This window comes from Phodopus roborovskii, unplaced genomic scaffold, assembly GCF_943737965.1.
Source record: "Phodopus roborovskii unplaced genomic scaffold, PHOROB, whole genome shotgun sequence".
In the NCBI taxonomy this organism is placed as follows: Eukaryota; Metazoa; Chordata; class Mammalia; order Rodentia; family Cricetidae; genus Phodopus; species Phodopus roborovskii.
In genome coordinates this window covers 23862652-23882110 of record NW_026126563.1, presented here as the reverse complement: position 1 = coordinate 23882110, position 19459 = coordinate 23862652, and the positions used below count along the sequence as shown (strand labels likewise).

Here is a 19459-nt window from a genome sequence, read left to right as displayed (position 1 = left end):
AAACCTACATTGCTCATATTTGTACGGAATTTAATTACAAAGCACATTGAGGTGCCCAGATCTTGTGTTCCAGTGCCACTCACAACCAAAAGGATTGAAGCTCCTTGGAAAACGGATTGAAGGAAAAACTAACCCTTATTGAGCCTCAGAGTCCTGGTGTGTCCTTCCTGTGCTTGACCTATGAACACAACCCGTCTGTAAAAACAAAACGGAAGGCAGAGTCCTGCTTGAACGAGCTCACGCGTCCATTGTGTTCATTATTCTCCTTGTTGTGACCAAATAAATACCTGACAGGAAGCAACTCATACGAGGAAGAGCTTGCTTTGGCTCCTGGTTTGAGGGAGGCATGGTGGTGGCAGAAGTCAGAGGCTGCTCACTCGCCTCTCCACCAAGAAGCAGTGAAAGGAGACTAACCAGGTGGGGACAACAAGCACATGAGCCTGTGAGGGACATCTTCCATCCAGCCTCCCACTGGAGGGCAGGCCATTAAACAGCCAGAGACCGTGCCATCCCAGAGACTGGGGATCTAGGATCTTTGCAGCCTCAGGTTGGTCACAACAAGGAAGACCATCTTTTAGGTAACTAAGGCAGGCTGACAGCCAAGGCAGGCCATCTGTCCCCCAGTGCAAGGACCGCCATAACAGCATGTTTGTAGATGTATGACATAATTCAGTATCTGCAACAGATTACCTCCAGGATCCCCTAAAAGGTCTGTAGGTGTTCAAATCCTTCTTCTGTTTGCATGTAAACTATACACATCTCCCTGTAAAATGTCCCATCTCTAAGTTACCTATATGATCTGCTTCAATAGTTGGGAATAGTTGCCATGTTGCTTAGGGGGTATTGTTACAACTGCAGCTTTTCCTAATATTTGGGAGTCACCATTGGTTGACTCCATTGATATAAAAGTCATGGGTCAAAATGACTGACTGCAGTTTATTTCCTCAGGGAGGACCGAGCAGAGAGATCGCAGGACAGTGTGAGCCTGGATCAGCAGACCCAAATACAGACTCTTGCAGGTGACCTAGACAAATTTGTTTAACCTCAGTCCCCTCAGGCTCCGTGGTGATGATCTAGGGATAATGTTACTATGCCTCTCTTGTAACCATTTTGTGGGTCAGATGAAACAAGGCCTGTCAAGGGATTATGCAGCCATTCAGCTACAATCACAGGCAATTAGGTGAGGCTGGAGAGATGGCTCAGTTGGTGAAGTGTTTGCTTGTAAGGAAACTGAGTTAGGTCCCTGGGAAAACGTTAGGTAAAAACATGAGTCGTGGTAGCATCTACTTGTAATGCCAGCACTGGGGGGATGGAGCCAGGAAAATGATCAAGTCCAGCTGGCCAGCCATTAAGCCTACTAAGAGAGATCCAAGCCAGTGAGAGGCTCAGTCTCAAAAACCAAGGTGAAGGCACCCAGGGAATGACACCTAACATTGTCTTCTGGCCTCCACATGCAGGCATACACACGTGCACACACTTCTACACATACATGTACCCATATGCACACAGGAACAGTGCCCTCCAGAGGCCCCTGTAAACATTCCTATCAAGAGAGGCGGAAGGAAAATGGCTCTACCGATGACAGCATATGGACTTTTGAGTTTTGCCTGCTTTTGTTCACCTCCTACATTGTTCTTTCACTTCTTGTCAAAAAGGAAAAAAAGAAGTGCTATACACCACCTCAGAAAAGTCAGGTGCAGGGGAGAAGCAGCGCTCAGATCAAGGAACAAGGCAGCCATTTCTGTAAAGCCCTTACCTCAAATGCAGCACAGGATTTGATGGGGTAGAGGTAAATGTTGGTGACAATGTGGGGCTCAAGGTCCCCATTCGGGATACCTGCAGCTTTCTCTGGAAGGGTCTGCTGGATGCTGCTGGCTTCATGCAGAGACAGGTGCAAGTCCATGGTGTTTGCAGCAGGACAGGAGTCACTGAAAACCGCAGGGTCTGTGCAGGCACCTTCCAGAGGTGAGCGACAGTCACTCTCTGAGGATAAGGCTGCAGCATCGCAGGTGCTGGCTTGAGGAACAAGCTGGTCACCGGGTGAGTGGAGGCAGATAGCCTTGATGAACCTGAGAAAGGCCTGGGCATCTTCTAGTGTGGACATGTATCCAAAGGAAACCCTCACAGAACCTGTGGGCCGTCCGTCTATGATGTCGACATCATCTCCACAAACATGACCAGCCTAGAATTAACCAGATAGTCAGCCAGGGAAACTCATGCTTTGCAAATAAATTGGGAAAATATTATAAAAAATTGATTTTACTTATTTTAAAATAAACTCAGGGAGGTAGAATTGCTGGGTACCTGTGAAACCATTCCTACTGTACAGACACAGGGACACACTGCCTGGACCTCACCTTAATCATCTGTGACTTGGAGCCCATGCTGATGTGAAGTGACTTTAAAGAGAGTAACAGAAATGCTTCATGGAGAACATTTTCCCAAGGGCTTAACAGACAAAATTTCAGAAGCACCAAGGGCTCTACTTCACAGTCTTCCCGGGGCAAGGCAGAACACCCACTGGCCACTCCCAGACAGCCTCTCTAAGTATCAAAGAGAGCCTGGCATCCTGACAGCGGGCCCTTGGAGAGGAGAAAGGTTGCAGTGGCAGCCCATGGCCCCTTGAAGGCCCAGGTCAGCTCAACTGCCCCTACCGGGATGGGAAGGCAGAGGCACTCCATCTCCAAACCCAGCTGCCTGGTGCTAGTCATGGGAAACATGTACATTAGATGCTCAGAACACCTCCCTAGTGCAGGCCGGTCACCCACAGAGATGTGACACAGCCTTCTATCACCATCCAGGACCATGGCCAGAGCTGCAAGCAAGTTCTGTATCTCTCTCTCCTTTTCTCCATCTCCCCTCCCTCCAGCTCTCTCCCGCTCACCCTCCTCTCCCTCCCTCTACCCTTCTCCCTCGGATGGAGATCATTTTCTCTCATTTTGATTAGTTCTTTGAGAATCTCTTATAATATATATTAATCATAATCAGACCCTTCCCATAACTCATCTTAGATCCACCCTCTTCCCTACCCAACTAACTTTGGGTTCCCCCGCTCCTTATTTAAAAAAAAAAAAAAAATCCCTTAACAAGTACAATTTGTGCTGACCATATACTCTTAGATATATGAATTTCTACTGGAGCATGTTTGACCTACCATGGGTCACATCCCCTAGTAGGCCTATCCTCTTTTTTAAAAAATAAAATCTAATTCAGAGGCTGGAGAGATGGTTCAGTGATTAAGAACACTTAACACACAATCCTGGTTACCTGAGTTGGAACCCTGGAATCTATGCAAAGATGGAAGGAAAGAACCAACTCTAACATGTTGTTCTCTGACCTCCACATGGGTAATGTGCCACATGTGCCCACACATATATCAAACATCATTATAATAATAATAACTGGGATCTAGCACATGCATATTCAGTGGCAAAGTAGCAACTACTATCAAACGCATAGGACTCTTTGCCACTTGCTGTGGTTGGAAATTGGAATGCCCACCCCCCGCCATACGCTCGCATTTGACACATGGTCCCCAGCTGGTGGCACAAATCTGGGAGGTTGTGGAAACACCGAGAGGTGGGCCCAGCAGGTCACTGCAGCAAGTGCTTTGAGTCCTTTCTTGTTATACGCTTTCTACTGCCCAGTCAGTTACCAAGTGAGCATCTCTCCTCTGCCATAACCCCACTCCACGATGCTCTGCCTGAGCACTAGGGCCAAGGGACTATTGACTGAGCCCCTGAGATCACGGGCAAAGCAAGCAACTCCTCCCACGTGAATCAGTTCCAGTGGATGTTTTATCACAATATTGAGAAACCATTCTTGCAAAATAGTTCAAAATAGTCCATATGTTCCCAGAGTGAAAAACCTCCACCCCAGGAGAAACAGGGAGAGTGAGGATTCTGGGAGACTGGATGAGTTCCACCCACTCCCAGCCTGGAAGGAGGCTAATGTCAGTTTGGAAGCTGTACCCAAGGAGGAGTGAATTGGGCGAGAGTGTAAAGCCAAATGTCCTCCCACTAAAGCCCTCTTTGGTTACATTTTTAACCTTGGACCAGTGAGACAATTCATTGGATGAAGACACTTGGCACCAACCTGAAAACCTGTATTTGATCTCCAGGACCTACATGGTAGAAGGAGATAACCAACTACAACAAGCTGTCCTCTGACTTCTACACACATGTTGTAGCAACACACACACACACACACACACACACACACACACACACACACACACACACACGGCAATTTTAAAAATTACTCTCAAAGAGCTAATAACTTCCACAGAGCTAATAACTTCAAGTACTTTCTATTTTATCAGCTCCTTTTCTTTTCGGTCCATCCATGGAATGGGCCTGGCAAGACAAGCTTGAAGCAGCAGCCTCCGCCAGCCTCAATGACCACTCACCACACAGTCTTGCTGACTGCAATCTGTGTGGGCTACCGGGTCTTGTACTGACCTGAAAATGTTTCTTAACCATCTCGTCACTTAGCCCCAGGTGCCTCTGGCAGGCCCCCAAGTTACAGAAGCAGCCAGTCCTCAGGTGGATGTTGTACAAGCTGGCCATTTTGTCTACCTGGAGATAAAGGTGACACAGAATCATTGTCAGAAATGTCTAGTTTTGGCGTGATTGCCTGGAACAGAATGCTGACTAGCATTAACCCTCTTTTTCCTAACAAAAAAGAGGGTGGATGATCTGAGTCTGGACTTTTCTCTAAAATCCATGGCTGTTATGTCAAAGATGTACAAATTGAAGACTTGTTCCCCAGCTGTGGGTGGAAAGTTGTGGGACCGTTGAGGGGTGGGGCCTCACTGAGGAAGTAAGCCACTAATTTGTGGGCCTTTGAAGTTACAATTTAGCCCCTCCTCCTGCTAAACAATGAGGAGGTGAGGGGCCCAGCTACATACCCCTGCCATCATAGAGCCAGCCACCAACCATTCCCTTGTCTCAGTGACAGACCATATCACTGACTGGGAGCGAGAATTGGCCCCTCCCTGCAATGGCTTTACCCAGGTATTTTATCACTGTGACAAGAAAAGTAGCCAATGCAAAAATCTACGGGTTTAGTCAACATCTTATAAAATGTCCTAGAAGTCAGAGTTTATCCAGTTAGCTGACAGAAGTGTGTTGAGACATCAAATCCAGCCTGTGTGTTCCCAGTGAGTCTCAGAATAACAGTGAATGGGGTTGGGCCCAGTATCAGCTCCTTCACACTGGCCACCACAGGGTCTGACCACAGAGCAGGCCCCAGTGGGGTGCTGTTCTGGGCAGCACCAGCCTGACTCACAGCCTGTGTCACAAGCATCGTATGGATGGTATATGGCATCTATGACCATTTTCTAGTTGTTCGGTTCAGGTGTTATGACTCTGCTGCCCCCTGTAGGCTATGGGGTGTGCACTGACTGGTCCTAAACTGGGCTCAAGAATTCTCCAGCCCTCATGTCACAGTGCATAGGTAGGAAATAGATTTTGTTTGTAGTGTAACGAAGACGGGCATGTTCTAGGACGTTCAGGGGAGATGAGCAGCATCTCCCAGTTAGTGAGTCTGTTCCCACGCTAGCCCTTCCCTACCTGCAAAGCAGTTTCCCTCTTTTCCCACTGGGAAAAAAAATCCATGCAGAGGGTGTTACACAGGAACTGCTCTTAACCAGCCCATGAAACCTTTGAGGTCATCACATGCACAGACAGAGGCAGAAATAAGGGTTTCTCCAAAGCTTGGGGGATTACTGGTGATGCTTACTTTTAAAAAACTAAATAAATAAGGAGGAGAGGGTTCTGGGCTTCACCTCATTGCAACATGATGCTGTGATGTGGTCTGGTGTATTGCTGGGCTACATGAAGCAACCTCAGCTGTGGTGTTCTGACCATACTGCTTTTCTATCCATTTTAGGTGCCTTCCCATTCAACCAAGTTGTCATCTGCCCCTGCCCCCTTCTCTCTAAGGGAAGGAGCCTAAAGACACACACAGCCAAGCCTGAGAAGAACTGTGTATCTGTGAAAGCTGTAAAACCTCTGAGCTGAGTGTGGTGGGGTTGTTTAATGCCCACAATCAGGACATGAAGGCAATGTCAAGGTCATCCATGGCTATACAGTGAGTTCTGCACCAACCTTGGCTACATGAGACTTTATAAACAAACAGGCAACAAGTGCCTTTGAGTGGGGTTCTCCCACAGAGCCTGGGCTTTCTCACAGCTCCTTCTGAGGACTTCCAAGGAGATTTCAAGAGTCAGAAAGGCTTCCAAGTTTAGAAAAGAACATTTATGATATAAAAGGGCCAGTTTGATGAATACAGGGAGAGCTAGACCTCATGACTCTCATGACTTGAGCCAGGTATAGTGGCTAACACCTATAATTCCAGCACTGGAGAGGCAGACACAGGAGGATTACTGGGAGTACAAGGTCAGCCTGGGTTAGAGTGAGACCCTCCCTCAAAAAAAAAAAAAGAATGAATCAAATTCCCACCTGGGAGTAGCCAATGATGCTCCCACCATCATCCAGCACATTAAAATTGATGATCGGACCCTGGACATCAGGACCGCTGAACTCAGAATCACTGTAAATCCGAACCACAGGGGCTCCGTTGGGGTAGCAGAGAGAAGATAGGGCAGAGTGAGTGTACTGGGCCAGAGCAAAGGTGTGCCATTGTATGTTCTCCATGCCACCTAGGGACAAAAACACAGAGACACAGATTTCACACACAAGTCGCTCACTCCTTGTGTAACATGTTCATTACAACGGGTCGACCCAGATATCCAATTAATTACTCTAACTATAGCTGTCCTTACTACAAACTTGATGTGTTTTTAATGTTTTGTTTTGTTTTGCCATATTGTAGTACCTGCAGAAGCCAGGAGAGGGAATCTGATTCCCTAGAAATGAAATTATAAACAGTTGTGAGTGCTTAGGATTGAACCTGGGTCCTCTGGAAGAGAGGTCAGGGCTCTTAAACACTGAGCCATCTCTCCAGCCCCAAAGTTGGCACTGGATAAGTTTGTCCTCGTTGTTTTTATGGAATATTTCCAGGCGAATTCTAGCAACATTCTTTTAAATATATAATTACATATATATATATATATATATATATATATGCGTGTGTGTATATGTATGTTATATATATATATATATATATATAGTTACATATAGTTACTTAAACAACATTCAGTTATTTAGACCCTTTGTTAGCCAGTAGCAAAAAGGTGTGTAATTGTTTTTATCATTTTTGCCCTTATGGTTAAATTAATTTTAGGTTCTTAATGGTTAAATTGTTTTAACATAATACATAGCAGTTACGGCTACCTGCTGCCAAATGAATGAAAACATGCTAAGCAAAGTAAATGATAATGTTTTATTATCATGCTTTTTATATCTTAAAAAGATATCTTGAATAGGCAAATTCATATAGACAGAAAGTAGATTAGGGGTCACTGGGGGATGGGAGAGAAGGGAATAAGGAAATACTGTTTAATGAATAGTGCATCAGTTTGAAATGATAAAATGTTTTGAATGTGACCAGTGCTGACCCCTGTACAGATATGAGAGGAGACTCAGGCTGGCTGATAGGTACAAGCATTTGCTGAGCATATACAGGCTTGCTGCTCTGAACTGATACCTGGAACCCATGTAAAAAAACCAGCTGCAGTGGCGTGCATCTGTAACCCCAGTGCTGCTGCAATGTGGTGGGAGGTGGTGACGTGGGAATCTGCAGAAGGTTGCAGGCTAGCCCCAGAGCTGCTGCAATGTGGTGGGAGGTGGTGACTGGGGAATCTGCCGAAGGTTGCAGGCTAGCCCCAGAGCTGCTGCAATGTGGTGGGAGGTGGTGACTGGGGAATCTGCCGAAGGTTGCAGGCTAGCCCCAGAGCTGCTGCAATGTGGTGGGAGGTGGTGACTGGGGAATCTGCAGAAGGTTGCAGGCTAGCCCCAGAGCTGCTGCAATGTGGTGGGAGGTGGCGACAGGGGAATCTGCAGAAGGTTGCAGGCTAGTTAGCCTGGAGTACACAGTGCAGCAGCAGAAAGAGCACAACAGACCCTGTCTCAGCCCAGGGAGAGAGAGGATATATCCTGAAACTTGTTCTCTTACACACAAACACACAAACACACACACACACACACACACACACACACACACACAATAAATAGTCATGCCACATAGACTAAAAGCTCCAGAAAGAATTCCCAAGAGCATACATAGCACACCAGGTGATGTCTGGCTCACCAGACATACTCTACGCCAGTCATATGCTTTCATGCCCATCCCAATAGGAAAAGGAGTGGCATCTGCCCCTAGAGCTCTTGTCAGAAAAGAGCATGCATCATACAAAATCGGTAGAAGAAATAGTGGCCAGGAGCGTAAGGTCGGGCATTAATAATACCTGGGTTTAAATCCTAGCCCTCTTGGGGACTAGCCTGCCAGATTGGAAAGGCATTCAATATTTCTATGGCGGCTGTTCTTGGTTCACTGACCTGTGAGGTGCTCCAATGCATCAAATCCATGTTTCAATGCTATTATATCAAGGAACGAGATGGTGCCATCTTCGAACCTGTAGGGAACAAGGTATCAAGCCTTGACCAACACAATCCACATGCATTCTGTGCTGGGTGAGGGCAGCCAGGCATAGGCTGAGTGACCATGTGGTAATAGCTCCCTTCTGTGGCCTGATAAAATCAGTTCTCACCGGCAGCCTTTAATCCGAGCACTCAGGAGGCAGAGGCAGGCAGATCTCTGTAAATTTGAGACCAGACTGGTCTACAAAGTGAGTTCCAGGACAGCCTCTAAAGCTGCACAGAGAAACCCTGTCTCAAAAAGCCAAAAATATAAAAAAAAATTTAAAAAAATGGAGGAGGAGGAGGGAAGGAAGAAAGGAAAGAAGGAAGAAAGGAACGAAGGAAGGAAGGAGAAGGGAAGGGAAGAGAAAGGAAGGGAAAGGAACACAAGGGAAGGCAAGGCAGGCAGGCAGGCAGGCAGGCAGGAAGGAAGGAAGGAAGGAAGGAAGGAAGGAAGGAAGGAAACAGGTTCTCCCTACCATGGGAGGAGTTTTGCATGCCAAGACCCATCTGGCTGCCTTTCCAGCTACTACAGACTTCTTAGGGTAAGCTGTAGTGGCAACAGAGGACACTAAAAGATAGTCACTGCCTTGAAACATGAATGAAATATACTTTGCAAATCTCAGGAGGAATTTGAACAAAATTAACCACAAACTCTTGAAATATTGTACTATGACCACAAGAGGGCACCAATGGCAGGGCATCAAGTCAAGGGGACCCACTGAGCTCCTGTGAGGCTCTTGACAAAGGAGTGAGTCTATTCCAAAATGTATAGAAGCACAGGATGGGTTAAATATGAAGATCTCATTACTATCAAAGATGTTAACCTTCTTTGTTGTCAAAATGTTTATGTTTACATTCCATAATCAACTTCAGCATTTTCATTAACTCATCTCTGATGGTTCACTGTGCCTCAGGCACTGCTCCAGGTGCTAAGTACACAGCATCAAACTGTCAAGCAAGTTCATTTCCCCCACAGCATCGTGGTCTATAAAACATCAAACAAGGTTCAGCAAACACAGGCAGAGAAAACAAGCAGCTGTCACGAGGCAGATAAGAGTCAATGCAGAGAAGGTGCGGCCAAGCTGAGTCCTCTCTAATGAAGGATTAAGTGGAGGCTAAATCAGAAGGAGAGGTATCAACCTGGGTTTCCAAAGGAAATGACATTCTACAGAGAAAGGGAATCTGCATGGTCCCTCCCCGCACAGCCCCAGGAGGGTCAGAACACCAGCAAATTAGTGGCAGGAGATTGTCAGAGAAGCGGATGTGACATGAGGCAGAAAAGCTGGATGGCTCTAGTATGACCTTATCAAAATCTACAGAGCCAGGGTGGGGTCAGGAGTTTCACCCTCGGCTGCTAGGCAATGTGGACACTAATCTGTGTAACATGAAAAATAAGAGACCCAGAGACATATGTCAGGGTTCAAGCTCCAAGCTGAAGATCAGAGAAGCAAAGCAGCCAAGCCAGTAGATCTTACATCTGCCCAGCTGAAATGGCAATCCTGTCTCCATGAATCCTCAGAGCCAAAAGACATGTGATCCCAGGTGCTGAGATCACCTTTGTGTAAGCTGTTCCTTTTAGGACTGGGTCAATTTCATATAGCTCAGTGTGACCTTGAACTAACAGAGATCCATCTACCTCTTAATCCTGAGCCCTGGGATTAAAGGTGTGAATCACCACTGCCTGGCTGACTTTGCTTTCTGAATCATCAGGCAAGTTTTAATAAGTCATAAATAACATATCACCGCAAATCTGAGTTTTGTGACCCAGTCGAGAGCAGTAGGGGGTGATCAGTGAAGAAGGGCAGTCTACAAAGGTGATGTGGGGAGACTCTCACAAACACCCAGATGAAGGGAAGCAGGCAGCAGCAGCCGTGTACTGAACTATAAGATCTAGACGTGTGAAAGCGTGGTTCATTCACCCTTCGCCGATACGCCTGTGTATCGAACTTTTCATTTCCAGTTCTACTCTAGGGCTTGCTGAGATGGGCTTAAAAAGATGAGCAATACCATCTGCTCTCTGGACATCTAGATATGCTCTGTCTAAAAGAACACCATCCAAATCAAAGGAATGCAGTCTAATCTATATCTGCCCCCTTGAATTACTCTATTTCTCCAGACCTTCAGGTCCCCTAGTTAGTGGTGATCTGAATAAAAATGGCCCCTGCAGGCCCACAGGAAGTAGCACTATTAGGAGGTTTGGCCTTATTGGACTAGATGTGGCCTTGTTGGAGTTGGGCTTTGAGGTTTCAGAAGCTCAAACATGGCCAGTGTGTCACTGATACTTCCTGCTGCTTCAGATCAAGATGTAGAACTCTCCAGCACCATGTCTGCCTGCATGCTGCCTTGCTTCTCGCCATGACTACAATGGGCTGAACCTCTGAACTGTTAAGGCAGCCCCAGAGAAATGTTTTCCTTTAAAAGTGTTGCTGTGCTCATGGTGTCTCTTGCCAGCAATAAACTGAGACACCAGATTAAATCATAGGGTGTCTTTGTCCTGCTTTCAGTTTACATTGTGCGGGGGTTTGAATGAGGATGTCCTCATAGGCTCATATGTTTGAGTGCTTGCTCCCCAGTTGCTGGAGGTGTTTGGAAAGGATTAGGAGGCGTGGCCTTGTTGGAGGAGGTGTGTCTCTGGAGGTGGGCTTTGAGGTTTCACAAGCCAGGCCCAGTCTCGTTTTCTTTCTGCTGAGTGCTTGAAGATAAGATGTAAGCTCTCCACTACTGCTCCAGAATCATGCCTGCTTGCATGTCACCATGCATGCTGTCATGATGATCACCAACTACCCTATTTTGGTTTTTTGTTGTCACTGTTCTCTTGAGACAGGGCTTCTATAGTGCTGGCTGGTCTTGAATTCTCTATGTAGCTAAGGATAACTTTGAACTGAAATCCTCCTGCCTCCACCTCCCAAGGGCTAGGATGACATCACCCAGACTCACAATTCTATATTAGAATATTCAAATCCAAAATGGAAGATATTTTCAAAAACCTCCTAATTATTACGTTCTGATGCCTATTTATTTACATAAATGAGCATCATTTCTGAATGGTCAAGCCATATGCAACCACAGTCACTGTGCAGGGAATGATTCCACATCCCTGTAGCCTAGTAACTACACTATAACACGCCTTATAACTAACCCTGACTCTACCACCACAGTGGGACCCTGAATCTGTACCCGGATGCTAGGTGTGTGGTGTGAATCTGAGCTACCTTCCCAGCAAGGCCTGCTCAGGCACCAAGCGGATAACTAGTTCCTTACCACAACCCCATGATGTTCCCTGCATCAGTAGCCATGTTGGTCTCTTACACACTCAACATTCTGGACCCCACCTTCCCCGAATGGGAAGGCGCTCAGCAAGACCACACAGCCTGCCCTGCAACCTGGGGAAAAGGCCTCAGACCAGGAAGGCAAGTGGCAGCCTGTCCTTGGCGTTTTCTGGTAACTACTCTTAACCTGGCTCGCAGAGGTAGCCACCAACACTGCTCCCCAGGTTTTGGCTTTGGGTTAGTTAATTTTTGCTGAGGAGTGCAGCAGAGTTCACTCTAGCTGTTGGGAAACTCAGTTTGCTACAGAGTAGCACCTTCCAAGATCACTGTTGATGTCTGGCATCTCTCGCCAGACCAAAGCCTGGCATTCACCTCTCTTAGGTTGCCACCGGCTTTTCAGCCTTCCTCTTACAGCTCTTACCTGCAGATCCGCTCCTCCATCACCTGGGTGAAGAAGCTGCACACAGTGCAGAGTTCTCAGGGACATCCATGGCACACTCCAGCTGATCTCTGCCTCCCAGATCTGAGCCCCGCCCCAGACTGTCCTACGGTGACATCAAACTCCCTTGACCCGTGTTGCAGACCCGGTTCCGCTTGCACAACCTTACAAGTCACACATGCCAGCCTGCCTTAGTGAAGGACACAGGACATGCATGACACAGCAAGGTTACCTTTCTGCCACCGATGTCCTCGGGATGTAAAAGTCCTCTCCTGCAAGGTAGGCAGCTGCAGTCCCTCCTCCGAAGTAGCCTTTCCTCAGCAGAGGTGCCACCCGCTTACTGACGAGCAGAGCACCCAGGCCTGTGGGAAGCCCAAAGATCTTATAGAAGGAGATGGGGACAAAGTCAGGCTGGTGAGCTGACAGGTCCAAGGGGGAGGTGCTGACGTAGGAGGCTGCGTCCAGCAGCACAAACCACTTCCCAGGCACACTCACGGGGCACCTCCGCCCAGATTTGACCTCCTCTATCCATGACAGTGGGTATCTGGTGCCTGAAAAGTTACTCTGAGCTGGGTAACAGAAGAGGTGTGGCAGCTGACAGTCAGGGTCACAGGCTCCAGCACCCCTTTCCTCTGCTGACCACATGTCCTCCGGCTTGACTGGGGTAGATGTGACATTCATGGCTGCAGCCACCTTCCTCATTCCCACCACAGAGGTGTGGTTGTCAGTCAGGTAACAAAAGTGACTCCCACCGTTCTCTGGGGCCCGGGACACCCACGGAAACGCCTCTGCCACCAGCCTGAGAGCCGCTGTGCTCCCAGCTGTGAAGATCACACTATAGTCCTCCGGGGTGGTGCAAAAGTGAGCCAGGACCCTGGAAAGAAACACACTGTCACAGCTGGGCCTCCTCTCCGTGCAGAATGCTTCCAAGCTGTCTTAGGTCTACTCAGTGGGGCATCTCTACCTTCAGGGACACTTAGTCACAGTTGTGCAGTCAGGGTAGAATAGAAGAAGTCACACATTATAGGCTGGCCTTGAACTTTCCACTTGGCTAATGAGAACCTTGAATTCTTGAAAAGATCAAATTTAAACTTCTTGACTCTGGAGTCCCATTTCTGCTTGGACCCAGCAGAAATCTACAGCACAGAGCTGAGGGAGGAGCTTGCCTAAAACCCAAGAGCCCTGGGTTCAGTCCCAAGTATTTCATAAACCCAAGGTGGCACTGCACCCTGCAATCCCAGAATGTAGGAGATGGAAGCAGGAAGATGATAAGTTCAAGGACATCCTCAGCAATCTAGTGAGCTCAGAAACACTAGGTCCTGTCTGGGGTGGGGGGAAAGAGGGGAGAGAAAAAGAAAGGAAGAGAGAGAGAGAGAGAGAGAGAGAGAGAGAGAGAGAGAGAGAGAGAATGAAAGAAAGGGCGAAAGAAAGAAACAAACAAAGCAACAAAGAAAGGAAGAAGTCTCCAACATACACAATAAGCTCCAGAGAGGCCTCAGGTCCAGGACAAGACCTTCTTAATACAAGGATTACTATTTTTTTTAATCTATAAGGGACTGGAAAGATGACTCAGCATTTTAAAGCATTTCTTGCTTCTAAAGACGACCTGGGTTTGGTTCCCAGCACCTACCTGGTAGCTCACAGTTCCAAGGGCCCTACAACCCTTTTCTGACCTCTGTGTGCATGACCACAATGAACATATATATACATGTGGGCAAAGCACTCATACACATCAAATAAATAATCTAAAAACAGTTTTAAATCTACAACAACCTTAATATTGTTTAAAAACATCTTCATCTTTATACTTCCTCCTACTCTGCCACAATGAACTTTTAAAATATATTTATTCATCTATTATTTTCTTATTGTGTGCCTGAATATACGTGTGTGCACCACATGAGTACACGTGCCCATGGAGGACAGAAGGCGTCAGATCCCCAAGAATTTATTATTGACAGTTAGGAGCCACCTTGTGGGTGCTGGGAACCAAACCCGGGTCCTCTGGGTCCTCTGCAAGAGTAGTAAGCACTCTTAACCTCTGAGCCATCTCTCCAGCCCCTATCACAATGAATTTTAAGTCAGCAGCCTGTTTTACATTGCTTTTATTATGGGCACCGTGATCTAAAACTGATACAAATTTCAAATTTGAAATCACCTGAATCTTGTTGGTTTAAGTAACCTATACCATGTGGAGATTATCAGGAAGCAGTTACTACGCATGGAGAACAATTAAAGGGCCCTCTAACATTGCAAGAGCTAGTGAAAATAACAGGGTAGTTACACACAGTGGTGCATACCTGCATTTCCAGCAGTTGGGAAGCAAAGGCAGAATGATAAGAAATTCATGGCCAGCACTGCTACAAAAGAGATTCTAGAGGCAAGCTACCGGACACCCAGCTTCAAAATGATAGTGGGATTATAAGTAAGTAAAAATGCCTAATAAAGGGCTGGAGAGATGGCTCAGAGGTTAAGAGCACTGGTTACTCTTCCAAAGGTCCTGAGTTCAATTCCCAGCAACCACATGGTGGCTCACAGCCATCTGTAATTGGGTCTGGTGCCCTCTTCTGGTGTTGAAGCAGACATGTAAGCAGAGCATTGTAAACACAATAAATAAATCTTTAAAAAAAATGCCTAATAAAGCAGTCTATGAAAAGGAAAACCAGAAAACGGTGCATCTTTCTGAAGATAGAGCTGGGAACCCGATCCGCTCCTGTCACTCCAGCACCCACTCAGAGACGCCATCTTGTGTTTCTCAATCCATACTGTACTTACTGTATCTTCTGACCTCCTGGTAATTGTCATTCATATGTTCCTTCTCACCTGAATTCCTTCTGAACTCCCCTCAGAAGTTCTGTGGGACACAGGCTTCTACTAGGACGTCCATCCACCTGGGTAGCCCTCTTAGGCAAGCCTCCCCGGGGCTCACCTGTAGCGGACCTGCTCCACGGTGTCATGGGTGAGCTTGCTGGTGATGTTCTGGCTGTGAGGGTTACCTAGCAGTTTACAGAGACAAAGCTTTAGAGCCATAATGAGGTCTCTCCCTGTGTTCCTTCAAATCCCCCTCCCTCCATTTCTCATGAACCACCTTTGGTTATCTACTCAAAAGGAATAAATACTTACATCCAGATAAACTACACAATGTTCATACCAGCTCTAGTTGTAAAGCCAAATTCTGGAAGGAGCAGAAATGGCCAGTCACTGAACAGATACGCAAAGTATAGCAATACTTTGGGCAACTATTTGGCAATAAAAAAAATAAATATATAAAAATACTAGCTATGACAGGAATGAAACATGCTAAGCTTTTCATAGCACAGAAGGTACTATGTAGGCTGCTGGGAGAGAAATTACATCCACCACTGCAATAGTGGCATAACTACTATGAAGGCAACCAACTGCTTTCTGAGTGAGGCCATGGCAGGAAGTCCACATCTGAAACTATAAACCTGATCAAAAGCCTGTGGCTAGGAATGTCACAGGCCCTAGTAGGAGAAGTATTGTTGTTATTCTGATAAATAGACACAGTATATCTGTCAAGCTACCTTGCAAATATTAATATTCATGCCCGTGGGGAACCCCAGAGCAAAGTTAGCATCTTAACAACCATCTTTCCTACTACTCTCTTAAATACTAACATACTGGTAATTTTCCATTCCCCTATGACTGTTCTCTTGTTAAGCATATGACACAGCCTGACCCTGAAAGAGTCCCAGCTGCAGGTTTGTCACATAGCAACTCATCTTATAGCAGATCACCTGCATTCTGCTAGGAAGGACATTCTGCCTCCCTCACATCCTCCCTTTACCCCATTCCCTCATTTCCTCACTACTTAAACCCTGTGGTTATATTCATTAAATGAGACTTGATCAGAACACTGTCTTGTCTCCATGTCTGTAGTCTCTTGTCCCCTCATTCTCACCCCCTTCCTCGGGGTCCCAGCTGACTGACTCTGAGGGCCCAGGCACATGCCCATAGAGTCGTGATACTCTCGCTCTCAGCTTTGGTCAGAAATGCTTTTTTTTTGCAATGGTTGCAATGGGTGGTTATTACTGCAGAAGCACAAAACTTGTCAAGGTGCTGAGAACAAGTGGCTATTGAGTGCTCAGCTGTAACATGAAAAATAAATGACCCAGAGACTGATACTGGGGTTCAAGCTTCAAGGTGAAGATCAGAAAAGCTAAGCAGCCAAGCCACTACCTCTTCCCTCTACCCCAGGCTGAAAGAGCTGATCTTGTCTCCACGAGCTCTCACCAAGTCTTAGACGGCTGCCTGTCCTCAGCAGGACTGGAGAATCTATGCCTGAGACTGACTCCTGAACACCCTGCTCCTGTCTTTTATACCTATGGTGCTGGAATTAAAGGTGTGAGCCGTTACTCTTTTAGACTGATTCAATCTCTTGTAGCCCTGGGTGGCCTTGAACTCAGAGAGATCCATCTGCCTTTGTCTCCTGAGTCCTGGGATTAAATATGTGTGCCTGGCTTCTATGGCTAACTAGTATGGCTGCTTTGCCATTTGATCCCCTGTGGCTTTAATAAATCATAAACAATATATTACCACATTCAGCCACAAATGGGACATCTATATGACCCTTCCAAGGCTCAGGGATCATCATGGAAATAGGAACAGAAGAATGTAAGAGCCAGAGGAAGATGATTCTAGGATGCTGTCTTCTAGGCATAGCATGGCTATTGCTCCCTTGAACTCATAACATCTGTGATTGGGTCTATCAGCATTCCATCATGGAGTAGGATAGGGGCCCATAAGGACCTAGCCATCATGGAATACCTATACACAGTTGATGGTTGACTGGGGAACTGGGGGGTTGGATAGAGACATTACTTCTTCAGTAAAGTAACCACTGGTTAAGTTGTCCATGGTTCTATATAAATAAACTTGCAACCATTATCCTATAAGCAACCCTAATTAAACTCATTGGCTCACACTCCACCCACAAAAGACATGAAAGTTGAAGGTGACTAGTTGAGGAGAAGAAGGCAGTCTGCAAAAGTGGGAAGGAGACAGGTGAAGGTCATGGGGTGATTATGATCAGGATCCATTACATATACAAAGACGAAAATGTCATAATGAAACCCATTATTATGTATAATTAATATATTCTAATAAAATAAAACACAGAACGCAAATGACTTCGTGCTACACATGCTGTTTGATTTCATTTATATGAAATATCCACTAAGGCCAGTAGAGAGAGGGTGAAAGTAATGAGTTAATGGGCTTAACTATGATTGGTTGGGGAATCTCATGGAGAAATAAGAACGTCTAACAGACATATAGTGATGGTTGAATCACTCACTGGGAACACTTAAAAATTACTGAAGGGCCTGGAGATTTGGCTTAGTGGTTAAGAGCACTTGCGGCGAGGCTTCAGGCTTCAGACTCTGTGGAGTTGGTGTATACAGGAAGGACCGCCAAAGGGTCACTGGTCGCTGCACTATGGTCCACCTTACAACCTTTGTCTGCAAAGCATACCATGGGGGCCATCTAACCATCCGCCTTGCTTTGGGTGGCTGCACCAACCGGCCCTTTTACCGAATTGTGGCTGCTCACAACAAGTGTCCCAGGGATGGCCGCTTCGTGGAGCAGTTGGGCTCCTACGATCCACTGCCCAATAGTAACGGAGAAAAACTGGTTGCCCTCAACCTGGACCGGATCCGGCATTGGATTGGCTGTGGGGCTCACCTCTCTAAGCCCATGGAAAAACTTCTAGGTCTTTCTGGTTTTTACCCCCTGCATCCAATGATGATCACAAATGCTGAGAGACTTCGAAGGAAGAGAGCTCAAGAAGTCCTCTTGGCATCTCAGAAAACAGAATTAGAGCTGGGAGAAACAGAAGCAAGCTGACTCCAGAGTGCACACAGTTGTGGTTACAAGGGCAAGGGCCTTCACAACTCTTGTAGAACTTTTTGTTGGGCTTGAGGATCAATAAATGGAGTTTTCCAAGTCCCAGTCTTCCAGCATACCCTGAGCAGGAGTCAGACAGATTCATTGTCTGATGTTTGAGCTAGGTGTAGATAACTGCTAAGCTTTCTGCTTTACCTTGTGAGTCAGTGGTTAGAGGATTTATTGTCTGATGTTTGAGCTAGGTGTAGATAACTGCTAGGCTTTCTGCTTTACCTTGTGAGTCAGTGGTTAGAGGGGGCTTGGCCTTTGGGTTAGGCTCTCTGTGGTCACATGGCCAAGTTTACAGTCTGCTGCCTTTCAGTACTTTCCTGCTTCAGAGCCCTCAATGAGAATGTGTTGGGCCATTCAAATGCCATTCAAACCCCCTTGCTTGCTTGTTACATGTGCTATGTAGACCACACTGGCCTTGACTGTCAGGTCTCCTGAGTTCTGGGATTACAGGTAGAGCTACTCTTGCCTGACCCTTTATCACTTGGGTTCATCTCAAAGCTCAGGAAGAAATTACCTTGTTTAGTGTTTGTTAGTGGAGATGTATATTGTTTTCTTGAGGTTTACAAAGATGGGTTATAAAGTTGGTTTGGCACTTTAATATATAATCCCCCCTCCCCCCAGGGTTTCTCTGTAATAGCCCAGGCTGGCCTGGAACTTACTCTGTAGACAATGCTGGCCTCTAACTCACAGAGATCCACCTGCCTCTGCCTCCCTCCAGAGTGTTGGGATGTAAAGCCTGTCCCACTGCCTTTTAAGAGAGTAGTAAGAAGGAAGCTAATACAAAACCCCTTCGTATAGTCAACTCTGTACTGAGAAGTTGCTTGTGTATTACAAGTATCACAACTTTAGCTCAGTTATATTCATGTTCACAAATGGGAAGAGAAGCTGTGCCTCAAGAGCAGGAAACCTATAGCAATTGAGATTCAGAATCCATATATCTACCTACAAAGTCTTCCTACATATATTGTTGCTTATATGAGGAGAAAAGTGATAAGAGGGCTTTTCCAGAGTTAGTGATAGAGGCCCAGGAGATGGCTCGGGGTACAAGTGTTTTACCATGCAGTTCTGAGATTCTGAGTTTAAATACTTAGAAGTCATGTAATAAATAGGAAGTGGAAGAGTCTGCAGTAGCAGCATCCTTACAGGGATATGGGCAGGAGAAATAAAGGAATCTTCAGAATAGGCCAACTGGTGTGCACAGTGGGAAAACAATGGAGGACACCTTGTCTCAAGTGAGGTTCAAAGTAAAGACTGACACCTAAGGTCTTTCTCTGGCCTCCACAAGTGTA

The 19459-nt window shown here is 46.3% G+C and overlaps 2 protein-coding genes across 2 annotated transcripts in view; one reads left to right on the top strand and one right to left on the bottom strand.

The window, feature by feature from the left end:
- Mocos (molybdenum cofactor sulfurase) overlaps positions 1 to 19459 on the bottom strand; it is a 49305-nt gene that overhangs the window by 21177 nt on the left and 8669 nt on the right. The window contains exons 3-8 of the mRNA XM_051201977.1: positions 15184 to 15250; positions 12487 to 13128; positions 8463 to 8539; positions 6465 to 6664; positions 4461 to 4577; positions 1757 to 2182 (exon numbers count right to left, since the gene is read on the bottom strand). Of these exons, the coding sequence (XP_051057934.1) occupies positions 1757 to 2182; positions 4461 to 4577; positions 6465 to 6664; positions 8463 to 8539; positions 12487 to 13128; positions 15184 to 15250 (1529 nt within the window). The remainder of the gene's footprint in view (positions 1 to 1756; positions 2183 to 4460; positions 4578 to 6464; positions 6665 to 8462; positions 8540 to 12486; positions 13129 to 15183; positions 15251 to 19459) is intronic.
- Positions 17673 to 18218, top strand: LOC127234904 (28S ribosomal protein S16, mitochondrial). Its single transcript, XM_051201978.1, has one exon. The coding sequence runs from the start codon at positions 17712 to 17714 to the stop codon at positions 18117 to 18119; it is 408 nt and encodes a 135-aa protein (XP_051057935.1). The 5' UTR covers positions 17673 to 17711; the 3' UTR covers positions 18120 to 18218.

What these genes read in the sequence shown, in the direction of transcription:
- LOC127234904 (XM_051201978.1), top strand. Translation starts at nt 17,712, where the DNA reads ATGGTCCACCTTACAACCTTTGTCTGCAAAGCATACCATGGGGGCCAT.